Here is a 17603-nt window from a genome sequence, read left to right as displayed (position 1 = left end):
AAAAGAAAAAAACCATTGTAGTGAAAGCAAAATATTTCAGTAATTTCATTTTGGAGAATGTATATATTTGGGATATCAACAATAGTATCAATTAAACGTTATTATTTGATGAATAACACTACTTACTTACTGCCAAAGGTTGGTGCACCAAAGTCCCGTGATTATGTACCAGTGAAAATTGACAGTTGGAAAAAATGTGGTGATGGGATTAATATTTTTGTATCTGGCCCGGTGTTCAAACTTTCTCTCAAATTTTGTTGGTCTCTTCTTCTTTTTTTTTTCTGTTTGTTTTTTGGTTTTTGTTTTTTTAATTGTTAGTTTGGGCAAGTGGTACCTGTATGTGCTGTCTGGTTTCTGTGGCTCTTTCTTCAACTTTCCATAACGTTAACTTCCCCACTCAACCAAAGCACATAGGAAAATAATGGATCAGATCCAATTGGCATCGTCTAATGGATTTGCTTCCTCTTCTACTTCCATAACTAGCAATTCCAACTCCCCTTTACCATACCCGCGAATTTCTAGAAAAAAATTAAGTAAATTGGACTTTGGAGTCTCAGATGATTTGTCCAGTGAATCTCTGGAACCACACAGTACTCCAAAAGTTTCAAATGCGCCACTTGCTAATGTTGAAGGTGACAAAGGACCTACACATCCACTAAAATTGAGCAGTTCTAATGATCAAAATGATTTTCTGGCAAGAGAAGTGTCTCGGCTACCAAGATCCTTTGATATTCTATCATTTGAAGATGAGCTATCTAAATTACTAGAATCAGCCAATTCGCTTGACCAGGCTCAAAAGAATGCCATTCAGGCTATGTTACATTCTGTTTTCGATTTTTTTCAAATCCCAATATCTTTTGACAAGTCTGATAATAATAATAACAACAAAAATGAAGTCAGTGCGTCACTAATAGATATCGCTTCATCCCAAGTTTTCTTCAAGATACAAGACGTGTTTTTTGCCCTTTCCTCACTTATTCAACATCTAGCAACTGCAAGGGGCAAATCATCAATTAATCTTGGTATGAGCTCATCCCCGCAAGTTCAAAATCCCGCTTCTCTCCACCATTTTTCGGGCTTGAAATCGCCCTTAATTGCAAGCGATGACGAAAGTTTGGATAAATTGTCACCCCTCAACAGCTCTTATACCAAAAGAAGACCTTCAAATTCCAGTTTTGGCTCGCCGTTACGAGGAAGATCCAAGAACCCCAACTCTTTTGGTAATTTGGTTTCACATTCTACCGGTAATGTTAATTTTGTCAATGAGTCAAAAGTGCAACATCTCCATGAAAGCGCTATTAGCTCAACAAAACCAAAGGGTAGATCCTTGTCCCCTAGGGTGCCGTCTAGCTACGATATGGTTGTTGAAGAAAGTGAAAAAAGTGAAGAGAGCGAATTTTCTGATGATGATTTCATTCAACAACCAACTATAGGTGATCATGGTAACAACTCTACTCTGAGATTACGGCTGAGAGTATTTGGTGACAGTCGTCACAGTAGTTTTAATAATAGAAGTGTTAGAAATAGCTCATTTCTTGGTCAATCTAATCACAATAATTCATTATTAAGTGCTGGTAATGGGAGCCAAACCAATAATTTTGCATCTGGAAGTTATTCTTATAAAAACAACAATGAGCCATTCTTGTTACCGGATCATGCCAGCGCTTCATTTATTTCATCTAACAACGCTAATGACTCGAAAATGTCATTCCGTGACCAAATTCAGACTAGTCCAACTTTTGGATCACAATCTTTGCATAATTATCATAAACCACAGAACTTTGGGAATCGTGCAGCGACCTTGAATTTATCTGAGTTTCCCAATAATGTTCCTGGTTCACGTACTTCTTTTCCTGGTTTCGCCTATTCCAATTCCCATTCGCATTCAATGAGTCGCTCACACCGTCCAATGTCACATCAGCCTCAAGAAGATATTTCATATATTGAAGGTTTTGATGAAGTTTTGCCAAGCCAATTGAATAGCTCATCACAGCCAGAAAAATATGATAATTTATTCATTGACATGAATAGAAGTTTTGACTATACTAAAATTGCACAATCTCAATTGCAAAACGCGGTCATGGGAAATAGCAGCCGTCATGGTACTTTTGGTACCAATCAGGAACAAATAGATGTTCAAAACTCTAGTTTCAGTGGCAATAATAATTCAATTTCGAGTTACTCGCATCATAAACAACAACAGCAACAACTCAAGAACATTGAAGCATTGGAAAGGCTTAAGTCTCGTGCAACTTCCAGAGCAAATTCAAGAACCGCAACTTTCACATCAACGACCTCTAACCCAATGTCTGTCAATTCGAGATCACTAAATACATCACAATCACAGCATGCTAATCCTGGCTATAGCAATCGTCATTACAAATTACCTTCTTCTTCGTCAACTGAATTCCCAAATTCTGGGGCTTCTGGCTCGATGGTGGGTAATCGCGAACATGATAGCAGTTTTTTGGCTCCTAATCAACAGCTATATTCTCATTTGAGATTTGCCAATAGCAATCCCGCATTCAATAATCATCCTGATAAATCGTGGAATCACAATTCAAGTTACAGAGAGAATTTTGACAATATTTATGAAACCAGTGGTAGTGAAAGTTTGATTGGTAATAGTATTGGACATCTTTCAAGTGGGAGAGCTCGCCCTCATTCTGTTTTGTTGACTAATATAATGGGGGGAGGCTCAAAATATGGCTCTCGAACATCATCTTTCATAGAAGATGATAATTTTAAGGGACGTCATTCTTTTGAGGATAGTGCTGTTGCGGATAAGAGAAATAGCTTGAGGTTTTAATTTGGCTTCTCATTATGATTGATTTTTCCTGTCTTGTTTGAAGTAGAAACGTTACGGTTCATGATAAAAAACTATATTATATATCTGCAGAGCAGGATTCTTGGTTTTCTTTTTGCATGCTTCATTTTTATCAAAGCTACTAGATCTAAGTTCTACTATGTTAGCAACTCATTTAATCACAAAATAATTTTCTTTCTTCCCTTTTTTTATATATATATATAATTATTATTTCGTTTTCATTACAAATAATTGCTTCATTGCTCAATCGCTAATAACTAATATACATTTGCATTTCCCTTTCAAGTTCTCTCTTCATTCACCGCTTTCTCGAATCATTGATATGTAACAATAAAACAAATTTACAAATTATTATGAAATAAATGAGAATATATTTAAACAGGATATGTACAAGTACTTTTTACTATTAACGTACGCATTAAAAAAAAAGTTTGGTTTCAAAGACACAAGTCGAACCCAAAAAGATAACAATCACCCAAATTCGATCGTCATTTTTCTTGCCTCTTAAAAACATGAAATTATATTGGAATGATTTTGATGTTTTAATTATAATTTTTTCCTTTCCTGCAAAGTAATAAAGGGCCACAATACAATTCAAGTATTATTGGAGAGTCATTATTTCAATGTGGAATTTTTTGAAATTTTAATACTTCAATGCCTCAAATTTAAAACATTTGGAACAAAATTACAAGCTAGAAGCAATTAAATCATTCAAGAACAACCTTGGCACCAACGGCTTCCAAAGCCTTCTTGATCTTTTCAGCATCTTCCTTGGTGACGTTTTCTTTCAAAATTTTTGGGGCAGCTTCAACAAACTTCTTACTTTCGACCAAACTGAGTTCTAACAAACCCTTGACTTCCTTAATGATCTTTGGCTTACTCTTGGCATCGAATGATTCGAGCTTGATGTTGAAAATTGTCTTTTCTTCAACTTCTTCCTTTGGTTCAGCGGCTTCTTCAGCAGCAGCTGGAGCAGCGGCTGGGGCAGCCCCACCAACTGGGAATGAGATGTCTGGGATGTTAAGTTTTGTCTTGAGTTCGCTGATGAGAGATGAGGTTTCAAGAAGGGTTAATTTGGAAATTTGGTCGACAATATTGGAGATTTTTGGGTCAACTGGGACAGCTGATTCAACAGCTGGAGCAGTAGAGTTGTAACGCAAAGCAGTTCTTGGAATTCTGGATAGGAGCGTTAGTAAGAGAAATTGATTTCAATTAAAGGTATACCAAAGATAATTTGCATAATTCACTCAGATAACGATTGTAATATTGAAAGACTTTTTCTTAAACTAGATCTTTAGTTAAATAAACAGGGTGCACATACCTAGCCAAAACTCTAGAGTTTCTGCAAGCAACACGAGCAACAGAGTACATTATAGAATATTATTTGGAGTTTACTAGGGCGTGATATCGACTATGGATGATCTAATCGGCGGTAGTCCAATTATTTCTTTGTTGTCCATCCAAATATTGGAAAATTTTGAAGATTTTTCTGTTATGGTAACAGCATATTACCCTGTCGCATCCGCGCTCGAGATTTTTTTTTTTTTTCTAAACAATTGGCGAATTATATATGTGTCTGTATGTGGTAAATAAACAACGGAATAGGCCAGGCAGTAATACCTTAGAGTGGCATTTATATCAGTTTGAAATCGCCAATATGACCTCGTTCAAGTTCTGTTCTGATTGGTACGTGTGATTTATTGGATTTGTGCTTTTATTTTCTTGATATTAGGAGGCTTTACTGACCACACAAGCTAGTAATAATATGTTGTATCCAAAAGAGGATAAAGACAACAGTCGACTTCTTTTCAGTTGTCGTAACTGTCATTATACAGAGTTGGCTGATGACCCAAAGGTGTATCGTCATGAACTTAAGGCCGATATTGGGGAAACTGCTGGTGTGATTCAAGACATTGGGAGTGACCCAACCCTACCGAGAAGTGACAAGGAGTGCCCATACTGCCATGCGCGCAACTGTGTGTTTTTCCAATCACAAATTAGACGAAAAGATACTAGCATGGTGTTGTTCTACGTGTGTCTTGATTGTAATAGAACATTCAAGAGTGCATGAGGCGTTGTGCTGGGCAAACAAGCAAACAAACAAACAAACAAAAATTGTATTATAATTAATGAGTAAGTGAAGATTACATGTTATAGTGTTTAGTATATCTTTTGTGTGTGTCTGTAAGTGTGAGCATTGCATAATCATACTTGACGCCGCATGATAGATCACTGGGTAATCTACTTATCACGTGTGTTGCTGTCACCCGGTGTTGTCTATCACGTGTTATGTCCTTTTGGTTCTGTGCCCTGTTGGTGCTTCGCTAGCTGCCGCACCCCCTTCATTGTACCCCTGTTAATGACGGGGTACCTCACCCTGTGTAGGCGGCCCCGACGTGAAATTCACTGTTAGAAGCCAACTTTTTGCAACAATCATCCATCCCGGCCAGACCCATCTTAACTTACAATTCAATAACATTGTATCTTAATTGTGACCCACACCACCTAAAGGTTTGGTTCTGCTCTGTTCCAAAATATTAAGGTCTCTCCAAATCCAGTACTCGCACATTGGGTACGGTTTGATCATTGTCTCGCCTCGTATGCTGCTTACCTCCGTCCACGATTTGTGTTGCTCCTAATCTAAGCACTATTTCTCATCGCGACGTTTCGTCAACTCATACAATATCACCATCGATAGTTGCAATTGTATACTTTATATTAACTCTATCAATATGAATTTCCAAGAACCGCAACAACAGTCCTCATCTCAACCTCAGCATCCACAGCAGCAGGGATATGCCTCGTACCAGCACCACGATGTCATTCCAGCACAACAACAGCAATCAGCAAATCAACAACAACAACAACAACAACAACGACCAATTGAGATCCCGCGTATTCCAACCTATCAAGAGCTCCAGGCTCAGGCAAAGATTCGTGAGCAACAACAACATGACAGCACCACCATCTCATTCTTACCTAAAAAATCATCTATCACTAAGGGGAAATATGCCCTCAAAGACTTCCAAATTATGAGAACCCTTGGTACCGGCTCATTTGGAAGAGTTCATCTTGTTCGCTCAATTCATAATGGTCGGTATTATGCCATCAAAGTTCTCAAGAAGGCCCAAGTTGTCAAAATGAAGCAAGTGGAGCACACAAATGATGAGCGGAAAATGCTTAAACTTATCGACCATCCTTTTATCATTCGAATGTGGGGGACTTTCCAAGACGCAAAGAACTTATTTTTAGTGATGGATTATATTGAAGGTGGTGAATTGTTCTCTTTACTCAGAAAATCCAAAAGATTCCCTAATCCCGTGGCTAAGTTCTACAGTGCCGAAGTGCTTTTGGCGTTGGATTATTTGCATTCTCATAATATTATTTATCGTGATTTGAAGCCGGAAAATATCTTGATTGATAGATATGGTCATATCAAGATTACCGATTTTGGGTTTGCCAAAGAAGTGACGTTCTATACTTGGACATTATGTGGGACACCTGATTATATTGCTCCAGAAGTTATCACCGCCAAACCTTACAATAAATCTGTTGATTGGTGGTCACTTGGTATTCTTATTTTTGAAATGCTTACTGGGTACACTCCTTTCTATGATAAGCAACCAATCAAGACATACGAAAAGATCCTTCAATCAAAAGTCCACTATCCTCCATTTCTTGAACCAGCAGCCGTTGATTTGCTCATTAATCTAATCACTCCTGATCTCACCCGTCGTTTAGGAAACTTGCAAAATGGTGCTCGTGATATTAAAAACCATTCTTGGTACACTGAGGTTGTGTGGGACAAGTTGTACGCAAAAGACATCGCTACCCCATATGAACCTCCTGTTGCTGCTGGGGTTGGTGATAGTAGTTTATTTGACTACTATCCTGAAGGCGAATTGGATTATGGTGCCACTGGTGAAGATCCTTATCTGAAATATTTCGAAGACTTTTAAGGAAATATTAGAATGGTTTTGGTTTCAACTTTCAGTGAGTTGTGAAACCTTCGATCCTCATGAACCTTGATTATTTATGATATTCAATGACCATTGTTTTTTTGCATCATTTTTCTTTCTTTGTTTGTTTCTCTTCCTTTCTCTTTGTTTTTTCTCCTATCTCTTTTTTTTTTTTTTTCGTTATCACTATCATCATTTTATAAAAAATTGAAGCTGATATTTTTATCACTTAATTACTGGTCTCGGATATTACTAAGTTATCAATATTGTATCTAGAGTGTACTAGAAGCCTAGAGCACATTAGATCAAGAAAAAACAAATAAAAAAAATATTAAAAATAAAGACAAAAAAAATAAGAGCAAATTGAAATCAAGCAGTCTGATTTATCAGATAAGTACAATTCTCATTCCTCTTTTGCGGGAATTACCAGCAAAATATTGACTCTCATGCTCAAATGCTTTTTTTTTTCTATTCGTTTCTTTCATAATCACTTCTGTTTTTTTGTTCTAAATACAATGGTTTATTCAGTATGGTATATTTGTAGATCTTAAACTTTTCTCAACATGTCAGGATATTGAGTATTTGTATTTCATTTCTTATTAATTGCATACAGTCATATATATATATATCGTCATAACAATTTTAATTTCCTTAGAGAAATTATGGATATCAACATGATATGATGTTTGTCACTTCATTACATGTATCGAAGCAAAAGCTAACGAGGATTTCTTGTCCACATCAATATGATTTATTATTGTTATTTAATCACAAGAGGAAAAAGAAAAAAAAATTGCCAAAACCGAAAATAAACTATTATACAGGAGTACAGACTGCTAAAAGTTTGAATTGAATTCAAATTCTAATTATTGTGTCATGTCAGAGAAAAGAAAAGAGAAAGAAGACGATGAATTAAAAAAAAATGTCATCATGCGCTCTTATATTTTTTTCTCTTTTCAGCGGCATAGCTCCAGCTCTTGCTAACTCCAGCAGTAAACACACCTTTTATGGATTGTACTATACTTGGATACAAGATAGTATCGCTCAATGATTTCAATACTAAGTCATTCAAATGCTCACTCTGAGAAATTTCTAAAGCCAAAGGATCAGCAACAAATTCTTCAGAGGTTGAGTACTGAGAAACATCAGTTGAAATCGGGGTGTTTTTCTGCGAGATTGCGAGAGCAGTTGAAAATGTGGTCGCTGTTTGGAAGACATCAGAGAACTTGGCACGATTGGTGCCGTCTAAGATTGCCTTGGATGTAGTTGAAATTGGAGAATTAGTGTTAGGGTTAGAAGACAAGTATCTCTTATAGAGTCTTGTTTTAAAACTGGATGGTAAGTTCTCAATAATGAAAGCCTTGTAAATTGGAGAATCATTTATCTGGAAATTTTGGCTTGAAGCGTCGGTGAAGGAAATAAATTCATCGAATTTAAAAATATCAAGGAGTGGTGCATAGAGTTCCTTAAATTCTTCATTTTGGGCAGCGACAATATTTTGAACCTTTTTTGGATTTTCACCGCCAATCTTCGTACGAATGTCGCCTTGGTAACTTAAGCCAGCAACTGCTTCAAAGAGTTGGGCAAGCGTGAATTGTTTCTTTTCAAGATTTTGACTGGAAAGTAAGAGCAATGATACACCGGCAGCATTTCTGAGATTTTCTTGATTAATAAATCTTACTCTTGGATCATCTCTAATAATCTTAACCGGCTTATGCAATCTACCAGCCAAGTACATATTGTCCCAGCTAAGTAAGTCGCTCACACATTTCTCTATTGAAACAACCCCATACTTCACCAACTGATCACCAACTTTCACATAAGGATTGAAGTAGACCCCTGGTCCCATATTTTCCACTTTGGATATGAAATCTGATCCAAATCTTTTTAAAAATGAATAGTGACCTTCATTACGATTCAAGTTCAAGGAATGGAAATGGTCCGGGAATGTGGTGGCCATTATCAAATCGGTTTGCTTATTAGCGCCATTATTATTCTGTTGCTTGAATACGTTGGACCCATAAGCAAAACAATATTTCACAGGAACGTTTCTAAATTTCTTCATGATTTCTCTCAAGTTCTTGGCGGTCTCTGGATTTTTTAGCTTGATATTTTGATTCAATGCAAAATTGATTGGCAAGTAGTTGAAGTTCTTGAAAGTTTCAAACTTAGTATCCTTCTTGTTAGCAATCAAGTAGTTCTTCAACTGTTTGGCAGTATCTAGTGGGGAAATCTTCGAGGTCAAGTATGTCGATTCCAAAGAATTTAGGGTGATCTTCTCGTATTTCTTGAAGGCGTTATCTAATAATGAAAGGTCTAAGTTGTTTTTCATTAGGGTTTGGTCTTCTTCAAACATTTTTGGAAACTTCCCGCTATTCATATTGAGCTCGCCACTGTCAACTTTCCTTGAGGTGTCAAGTGGCATGCTATTTTTATAAACCCATTTAGACTGCAGAAGATGAGTTGGAGAAATGGTAGAGAAAGATCTGAGAGCGCTTCTAGTTTTCAACATTTTAAGAAAAGACTGATAAATGATTTCTTTGATAAATATATGTATGTGTGTGTAGTGATAGATAGTATTACAAAATGAAAATAAAAATATAAACAGAAACTAAAGAAATGGAGGTTGAGAGTGACAGGATGAGGAGAGATGTTCAGCTTTTATTTTATTTTTTTACCAGCGGCGGTTGGTGGGAAAAATGTATGCACGATGATGGCCGGATGTCACGTTCGGCCGGGGGCAGGCCTAGACTGTTGCGGAGCAAAGCTGGGGCAGTGTATATATGTAAAAATTACAATCACAAGTGAAAATGTGTACATTGTAACAACAATATTTACTTTGCATCCCAAATGGTGTTTGCGCCAACTTGCTCAAATTCCTTGGTATGGAGTGTGTAGAATGCATTGCCATATTCCGCTAGCCACTGAGCATCAACTTCCGTCACATAACTCATGTACTCCTTCGTAGTCAAAATCAATTCATGATAAATCACGTACTTTGGTAAGTCACCTAGTCCAAATAATGAACTGGTAGGATGTAGGTTTAATTCAAGCCCTGTTTTCAAGTTGGTGTAGCGACCAAATGCTTTGGCTTTTGCTGCTTGATGGAAATACCCGGAGCAAATACATTTTCGGATATTATCCCAATCAGTTCCCACAGATCTAATTTCTAACTTTTGTTGGTTCATGATTATTGTAAGCTGAGAGCGAATATCTTTAGCTCTTCTAAGTGACTTAGAGTGAAGGAAATGTTTAGTACACCAGTGGCTAGAGTAATTGTTGGCCTTCCATTGAGAATAAACATTGAGCAATGTCAAATGATCAGATTCCGGAACAAAGAACTTTTCTCTGATTGCATCTGATTCGTCTTGACGCTCCTTTGGACGATAAAAAACATTGGGTACCGAAAGCATTGATACGATAGTAATCATCTCTTCTGAGCACCCGAGCTCAATGCTATTGATCAAAAGTTTGGATAACGATGGTTCCATTGGGAATTTTACCATCTTCCTGCCAAGTTCCGTTAATTCTCCCTGATTATTCAAAGCTCCCATACTCCAAAGTTCATATAGTGATCCAATGATTGTCACATCTGGCGGGGCATCCAAGAAAGGGAATTTCTTGATATCATTCACCTGAAGAGACTTCAACATCAACAATGTGTTGGCAAGATTTGTTCTTTGAATTTCCGGAATAGTTTCTTTGTATAGCTCATGTTTAGCTGCTGATTCGGTGTAGAGTCTATACGCAACCCCCGGAGCAGTTCTACCAGCTCTACCTGATCTTTGATTGGCATTGGCAAGTGAAATTGGCGCCACTTGTAAAGTATCCATACCCATTTTACTATTGAATATTTTGATTTTATAGTACCCTGCATCAACCACATACTTAATATTATCAATAGTCAATGAAGTTTCAGCAATATTGGTGGCAACAACCACTTTTCTAACCCCTTTTTTGGCACGATTAAATACCTTAGTTTGCAAATCAGCTGGCATTTGGGAATAGATTGGCAAAATTTGATAAGCAGGAATTTCTCCAACTCCATCCTTGTCATTTTCTTTACCCACCAATTCCTTGAACTTTTCATCCAATACTTCACAGCAAGTATCAATGTCCATCTTACCAGTTAAAAACACCAATATGTCACCAGGGCCCCTGGTCAAGTGAATAGTTAAACAGGTTTTCACACAACTTTCGATATAGTCTTCAGGAGTACTTCTCGAGTAAAAAATATCCACAGGGAAGGTTCTACCAGGAATTGTAAACTGGGGGGCATTGCCATAAAATGCTGAAAATTTGTCTGCGTTCATAGTGGCTGAGGTTATAATGATTTTCAAGTCCATTCTTCTAGATAAAATATCTTTGAATAAGCCAAGTAATATATCAGTGTTCAATGTTCGCTCATGGGCTTCATCAATAATTATGCAACTATACTTGCTCAACGTTGGATCAGTCAAAGTTTCTTTCAACAAGATACCATCTGTCATATAACGGATCACAGTTTCATCACTGGTGAAATCTTCAAATCTAATGGAAAACCCTACCTTCGTTCCTAGTTCACATTCCATTTCCTCACTAACTCTCTTCGCCACAGACATTGCTGCCACTCTTCTGGGTTGTGTACAACCAATCATTCCCCACTTACCATAGCCATGTTCGTACAAATATTGTGTAAGTTGTGTAGTTTTACCAGAACCAGTTTCACCAATCACAACAATGAGCTGATTTTCATCGATGACCAGAAGTAGTTTATCACGCACTGTGAATGCTGGTAGAAACCTCCTCTGTTCCTTGAGAGTCAAATTTTTGGCAAAATCACTACTTTCACTATCCTTAAGATCTTCATCTTCCATATTTTTCAAGCTGTTAATGAACTTATTGTTATTTTCAATGTCTCCTTCGTCGTCCAGTTCATTAGCGCCGCCATCACTATCATTCAGTCCAATTATATGGCTGAGCGCAGTTCCTGAAATGCTAGTAGCATCTCTTGCCTGTTTCTTCTTTTCTTTGGATTGCATTCTTTCTTTGACCAATGCACTACCCTTTCTGGAAAATACTGCCATATCACTCTCTGGGTCTCTAAATGGAGAAACTGGGCCCTTTTTGGCATTGAGCTGGATCTCCTCATTGGCCAAGAAATCCGGGGTATTATAATGGACAAGAATTTCAGAATAACTATCTCTCAAATCTGAGTTAAAATCTAGATCAATCAATTTTCGTTTCATGGCACCCGAGTTCAACATTCGATTATTTTCCCAGAGGTCGTTAGCTTCGCTTCGTGATTTCTTTTCTGATGACATTCTCTTGACGGCATTCATTTTCATTCTTACTTCTTTTTCCTCATCATATATTTGATTCTCAAGTCCAAGCCCAAACGGATTGTGCGATTCATCTCCAAAAGTATGACCTAGATCATCGCCAGCGTACCAATCTCTATCCTGTTCCAAATTATCTTCAGCATCGCTAACTTCATCTATAGCATCAGTATTGTCATTTGCAGTTGCATGCCTTTCCTGTCGCTGCCTTTCCCTCTCTGCAAGTTGTTGTAGTTTTGGTTTTTTCGGAATACTGTTTTGTTTAGAATACGAATTCACCTCATCTAAAGTGTGTTTGTTGGATGTTGGATAATTCTCATCGGAATGGTGTTTCTTGGGCACTACTTTATCTTCATCTTCATCATCCTGAAAATCTAACATCACGATCTTTTTCTTCTTTGTAAGGCCATTACTTAACCCATTTTGTGTAGCTCGTTTAGTTTTCTTCTTTTTAAATTTGAGTTTGGGTAATAGACTAAGTTCCTCTCCACTATCACTCATTATTTCTTAGAAAAGTACGTTAGACTTCTAATGGTGGTTCAATCTGGATAACAGTAGCTCATCAGTCAAAATTTCTAGACCGGCTTCACTCACCGTGCACCTAACCAAACAAAAAATTCTGAAGCCCTCGGAATCAGTATAAATCCAAATTTAGCACAAAAATAAAGCATGTTTCTCATTAAATTTCTGGATCATCGGTCTATTTCTTTCTAGTTTTAAGATTTACAGGGGAATAAAATATAACAGGACTGCTGGAAGATGAATGTAATGTCTTTATGCTACGAAAACCGGGTGAGAAAGGATTTATTAATGTTGTATTTATTGTCAAGCTCTTCACCCTAGAAAAAAAAATAAAAGGAAAGAGGAAATATAACATTATTGAAGATATTTCAACTGCTGGCTTTTATTATTAACTCATCCATTAGAAGACTCAGCTCATGGCGTTATTATAATTCATTCATGGTCATGGTGAGACCAATTGGCACGCGCCAGCGCACACGCTCCCAACCAGTGGAGGGTAAGATTTTGGAGATTGTCAACATTTGAAAAAAATTTGTAAGTGGTGATATACACTGACGGTCAAAGAAAAAGACACAATCCTATTGCCAATATAAATAGGTTCATTAAACCATGTTCAGTCAAATTATCAAGTCCGGAATACAGTCACAGAAGCGTTCAGTGTCCACTGAAAGTCTTCCAAAACTTGCTGTGAAGAATAAGTTCAAATCAAGAGGTTCAGCATTCAACTTCAAACCTCAAAAAGTCGAGCCAGGAGTTTACCATCAACCATCTCCATCCATCCCTTCGCCTTTGCAGAAAACCCCAAATGCTTTCTTGCCAGCTTCTGACATTAGAAAGTCTAGTTCTTCTGAATACACTGCTGAAGATGTTTCATACATGCCACCATTGTCCAGTGTAAAGGAAAAGAAGTACCATTTGACCGCACAACAAATTGAAGAAATCAGACAGCTAAGAAACAGTGATCCATACACCTACACCAGAAAAGCATTAGCTAAGAAATTCGATTGCTCGGAGTTCTTTGTCAGCTTAGTTGTTGATTGCCCACCAGATAGACTTAAGGATATGGCAGGAAGATTGGATACCATTAAATCTACATGGTCCGTTAGAAAGAAGGAAGCTAAAAGCGACCATGAAAAGAGAAAACAAAACTGGTACCGTAATGCTTAGTTCTGGTTTAATTGGGAGGGTCATGTTTCTGTGTATATACATTTAGCATATAATATAAATTCTGTATTTGTTCTGTAATGATGCGGATCGACATGTAAGTTACATAAAGCAATTTTTCGTTCTCTTTTCAGGAATCAAACGTATATTTCATAAAAACAAAATAAAAAGATAAAATTAAAAATAAATATACAAAAGTAGTACATAATATATTTTCCCATTTTGAGGCAACTTAAACACGCAATTCCAACTCTGGTCTCTTTGCAATTCTCTTCTTCTTACCCTTATTCACAGATTGTTCAAAACTGTTAGCATCTTTCAAATCTCTTCCAAAGTTGTCCAAATCCTTCACTTTGTAAATTCTAACAATCCAGTTTTCACTGGTGAACGCTTCTTCAAGAACATCCAATTTTGGAGAGCTTGCTTGGGACAATCTTTGGTTTCTAACTCTGTCAGTAGCTTCTTGGCCACCAAATAATTCAACAAAATTATAGTAGGACATCTTATACATCAATGAGTTCTTCATGGTGTCGGTGGCAAGATCATCAATTCTATACTCGCCTCTTGGGGTGAAGAAGTTCTTTTCTTTGACTTCATCTGGCCAAATACCTTCGGCAATTCTCACCATCCATAAATATTTATTGATATCATCACCTGAATAACCCAATAACCCACCAAAGATGATTAACACGTAATCAACGTCGTGTTTTTTCAAAATTTCGTAAGAGACGTCTTCTGAAGAACACATAGCTTTACCAACGGTAGCAATATGGGTGTTGTTCCATGTGTTGTTATCAACCAAGGTGGTTCTGTCGGCCATACCACCGATTTGATAACCATAATCCCACCATGCCATAACCTTAGCATCGTCTGGAGTGTTCATTCTAAGCCAGTAATAAGCTTCACGGTAGTCATCAATCAAATGTTGAGAACCATCAGGGTTTCTAGATGCCAACACCACAGATGGGGAACTGTATGCGTTGGAGGTCACCCATGTACAGTGGTAAACAAAGTAGTATAAGTAGAAGCAGAAAGAGCAGACAACTGTAAGTTTAGAGAAGAGCTTAAGAGATCTGGACTTGAAAGCATTGACAGTCTTATCTTGCTTCAAAACATCACGGATATCTAAATAGATATCAAATAGTTTAGAGATGGCGATGGCAGCACTGACACAAATAATTGGGGTCAAAGTCAACATCAAACGGACCATAACACCGGCAAAATATGAACATAAGACAGAGTAAACAATGACAAAAATGTGCTCGTTCTTCAAGTCTTGGAACAACAAATAAACACCGACTGGGAATAACCAAATTAAGAATTGATTGTCGAAGAAGAAAGCTGGCCAGGCAGTAGGTTGATGCTCCGACACAGATGCAATAATTGGAATGTGGATCTTTGCGTAATTAGTATCCCATAAAGAGTAGAATCTACCGGTCCATGGTGCAATATAACCAGCGTAAGTCAACCCAACGAGACCAACGAGACCCACGCCAAACACTAAAGTGACTGAAGCAATCAAGAAAGCCTTGAATTGTTTAGAAGGAATTTGAGATTTCACATAGTCTCCAAAAGCCACTAATTGCAACAAGCCAAAGACACCCAATGCACTCATGTGGTCGTTAGATCTGATTGGCAAGAAACCAACAAAAGGAATTTGCATAGAGGCAATAGTACCCAAGGCATACCATGTAGTGTAGGCGGTATAAAGTTTATGGTTGTATCTGCCCATCAAGAGTAATACGAACACATGTAATGGAATCAAGTTAGTGATGAAAACATAGCCACCCCAGGCACTAACCATGTAAAAATATGATACAGCAGCGATTGAAGCATAAAACAAAGACCCAGTCTTTTGAGATTTGATCCAAAAGAAGAAAGTGGCCATCAACAAAGTGATTGCAATGGCTTCGTTATCGTATGAACCGGCGACGGATCTAGAAATGTAACCTGGAACGATCGCAATAAATGCGGCTGCCAACAAACCAGCGGCAGAATCTTTCATTTCAGTAGTCAAACAGTAAGTGAAGTAAGCAGTCAAGCCACTGAATACAGGGGCCAACAACACACAAATGTTTCTAATGTCAATTGGTAGAAGGAAAATTTCTCTCAAAGAATGCCATATCACGCCGGAAGTAACCATTAAACCAGGGTATAAAGTCCCACCAGTGACTCTACCCAATGGATACCAAGTTCTGTCATCGAACCAGTTTAAGAATTCATAAAATGAGTTGTTGACCAAATATTTGGTTGCTCTGAAATTGAACCATGGATCGAATTCATGAATTATCGATTCAAACCGTATCACAGAAAACAATCTTGATGATATACCAGCAGCGGCAATTGATACAAAGATCACAATTTTCAATAGAAAAAGGATATTCTGTAACGTGGATTTATTAAGAGTTTTACCCAACATTTTTCTTGTGATTGAATAGTGGGCTATATTGTCTCGATATTTCCAATCGGTACTGAGGACTGCAATTCATTTATCGAGGTGGGTAAAGGCTGAATTTTTCATACTTCAAAACACTTGTCAAAAAAAGCGATAGAAATAGTCACGTGCATTACTCTTCCAAGCCGCGAAATGGGACCTCCTCCAAATGATCTAGTATTTGGACCAGGCTGTTGAATAATATGAAGGGTGGGGTGTAAAAAGCAGGGCACAGTGTATTTCTCTTTGTATTTTTGTTTGTAGATATTAGCTCCTTGAGGGGTATTGTTAGTATTTTAAGGAAAAAAGACGCGTTTTTGTGTTTAGATAAATAAGTATCAATTTGATGCGGCTTTTAACTTGAATATATAACTAGATAATTGACGTTTTTGAGCCATCAAATCATACCAATATATGAGTTTATCATCTCTTACCATTATCATATATTTAATACTTGAATATTCTAGGGGTATCCAGAATTAATTTCACGTAAGATGGCAGAAAGATTAATGAGTGTAGAGGACCAGCGTGTATACTTTGGGATTTTAAATCTCCATAGGGGAAAATGTTTTGTAAGCATTACATTTACTCAATTCTAAAGTCATAAATAGAACATATACACTTTTCTTTTTTTTTTTACGCATTGAATAAAACGGGCTTTCTGCTATTACAAATGCTGTGTAATCGATCTTTCTTCTTGTCACCAAAAGTGAAAATTCAATGATGTCGTCATAAAAAAATCACTCCTTGTCTAAATTCATTTATAATCCTAATATTTATAGAGTGCTAATATCCGTTATTTGGCTTCATTCAATTTGAATTCAGTAACCCCATTTTCACAGTTATATTGTTGAGGGTATTTTTTGATGAAGGATGGAATTGAGTTTCTGCTGCCTGTCCCAAAAAAGAAGGAAAATACAGATCAAGAAAACAAAATATTTGGGAGGAGAGCCCTCGATTAGTGTTTGGAATATATATTGGAAGATAGATAATACCAAAGAAAATAACACTCCTCATTCATGTGCAGTCGAGTTTATGTGTTTGCAACATCATAACATGTCCGTATTAGGCATACTGAAGACTTAAACTGCCAAATCAATGTGCTATAAGTTGAACACAGATCAATTGAAGAAGAATTTCCCCAGATATTCATTCTTATTAAATGAATATTTTTTATATCTAATAAAGAAATAACTAACCTACATTAGGTTCTTTAACTTACAGTCGATTTGCTACACGCGTAATAAATTTAGAAGTGCAGAAAAAGTATCCTTTTAGATTTGTTATTTATTTAGTAACAAATATAAAAGCAGATACAGTAATAATAGTGATATTTTATTTTCAATATCTACCTGTCAATTATGAACATACAGTTAAAT

The 17603-nt window shown here is 37.0% G+C and overlaps 8 protein-coding genes across 8 annotated transcripts; 4 read left to right on the top strand and 4 right to left on the bottom strand. All coding sequences in view use genetic code 12, as the record gives it.

The window, feature by feature from the left end:
* Positions 1-421: 421 nt before the first annotated feature.
* On the top strand, positions 422-2809 carry DASC09_000590 (uncharacterized protein; the record flags this gene model as incomplete). Its single annotated transcript, XM_064993662.1, has 1 exon — positions 422-2809. One exon carries the CDS (start codon positions 422-424, stop codon positions 2807-2809), a length of 2388 nt encoding a protein of 795 aa, XP_064849734.1.
* Positions 2810-3534: 725 nt separating this feature from the next.
* MNP1 (mitochondrial 54S ribosomal protein bL12m MNP1) lies at positions 3535-4198 on the bottom strand (the record flags this gene model as incomplete). Its single annotated transcript, XM_064993661.1, has 2 exons — positions 3535-4003; positions 4149-4198. The coding sequence occupies 2 exons, from the start codon at positions 4196-4198 to the stop codon at positions 3535-3537; spliced, it is 519 nt and encodes a 172-aa protein (XP_064849733.1).
* Positions 4199-4484: 286 nt separating this feature from the next.
* On the top strand, positions 4485-4898 carry RPB9 (DNA-directed RNA polymerase II core subunit RPB9; the record flags this gene model as incomplete). Its single annotated transcript, XM_064993660.1, has 2 exons — positions 4485-4513; positions 4586-4898. The coding sequence occupies 2 exons, from the start codon at positions 4485-4487 to the stop codon at positions 4896-4898; spliced, it is 342 nt and encodes a 113-aa protein (XP_064849732.1).
* A 661-nt stretch (positions 4899-5559) lies between these two features.
* Positions 5560-6786, top strand: DASC09_000560 (cAMP-dependent protein kinase; the record flags this gene model as incomplete). Its single annotated transcript, XM_064993659.1, has 1 exon — positions 5560-6786. The coding sequence occupies one exon, from the start codon at positions 5560-5562 to the stop codon at positions 6784-6786; it is 1227 nt and encodes a 408-aa protein (XP_064849731.1).
* Positions 6787-7714: 928 nt separating this feature from the next.
* TAM41 (putative phosphatidate cytidylyltransferase) lies at positions 7715-9298 on the bottom strand (the record flags this gene model as incomplete). Its single annotated transcript, XM_064993658.1, has 1 exon — positions 7715-9298. The coding sequence occupies one exon, from the start codon at positions 9296-9298 to the stop codon at positions 7715-7717; it is 1584 nt and encodes a 527-aa protein (XP_064849730.1).
* Positions 9299-9620: 322 nt separating this feature from the next.
* Positions 9621-12605, bottom strand: PRP16 (DEAH-box RNA helicase PRP16; the record flags this gene model as incomplete). Its single annotated transcript, XM_064993657.1, has 1 exon — positions 9621-12605. One exon carries the CDS (start codon positions 12603-12605, stop codon positions 9621-9623), a length of 2985 nt encoding a protein of 994 aa, XP_064849729.1.
* A 630-nt stretch (positions 12606-13235) lies between these two features.
* Positions 13236-13793, top strand: MRPL20 (mitochondrial 54S ribosomal protein mL58 MRPL20; the record flags this gene model as incomplete). Its single annotated transcript, XM_064993656.1, has 1 exon — positions 13236-13793. The coding sequence occupies one exon, from the start codon at positions 13236-13238 to the stop codon at positions 13791-13793; it is 558 nt and encodes a 185-aa protein (XP_064849728.1).
* A 229-nt stretch (positions 13794-14022) lies between these two features.
* Positions 14023-16209, bottom strand: STT3 (dolichyl-diphosphooligosaccharide--protein glycosyltransferase subunit STT3; the record flags this gene model as incomplete). Its single annotated transcript, XM_064993655.1, has 1 exon — positions 14023-16209. One exon carries the CDS (start codon positions 16207-16209, stop codon positions 14023-14025), a length of 2187 nt encoding a protein of 728 aa, XP_064849727.1.
* Positions 16210-17603: the final 1394 nt, after the last annotated feature.

Source organism: Saccharomycopsis crataegensis (assembly GCF_037102585.1).
Source record: "Saccharomycopsis crataegensis DNA, jcf7180000000072, whole genome shotgun sequence".
NCBI lineage: Eukaryota > Fungi > Ascomycota > Saccharomycetes > Ascoideales > Saccharomycopsidaceae > Saccharomycopsis > Saccharomycopsis crataegensis.
Note: the sequence above shows the minus strand (reverse complement) of the source record. Positions and strands in the feature narration are given on the sequence as shown.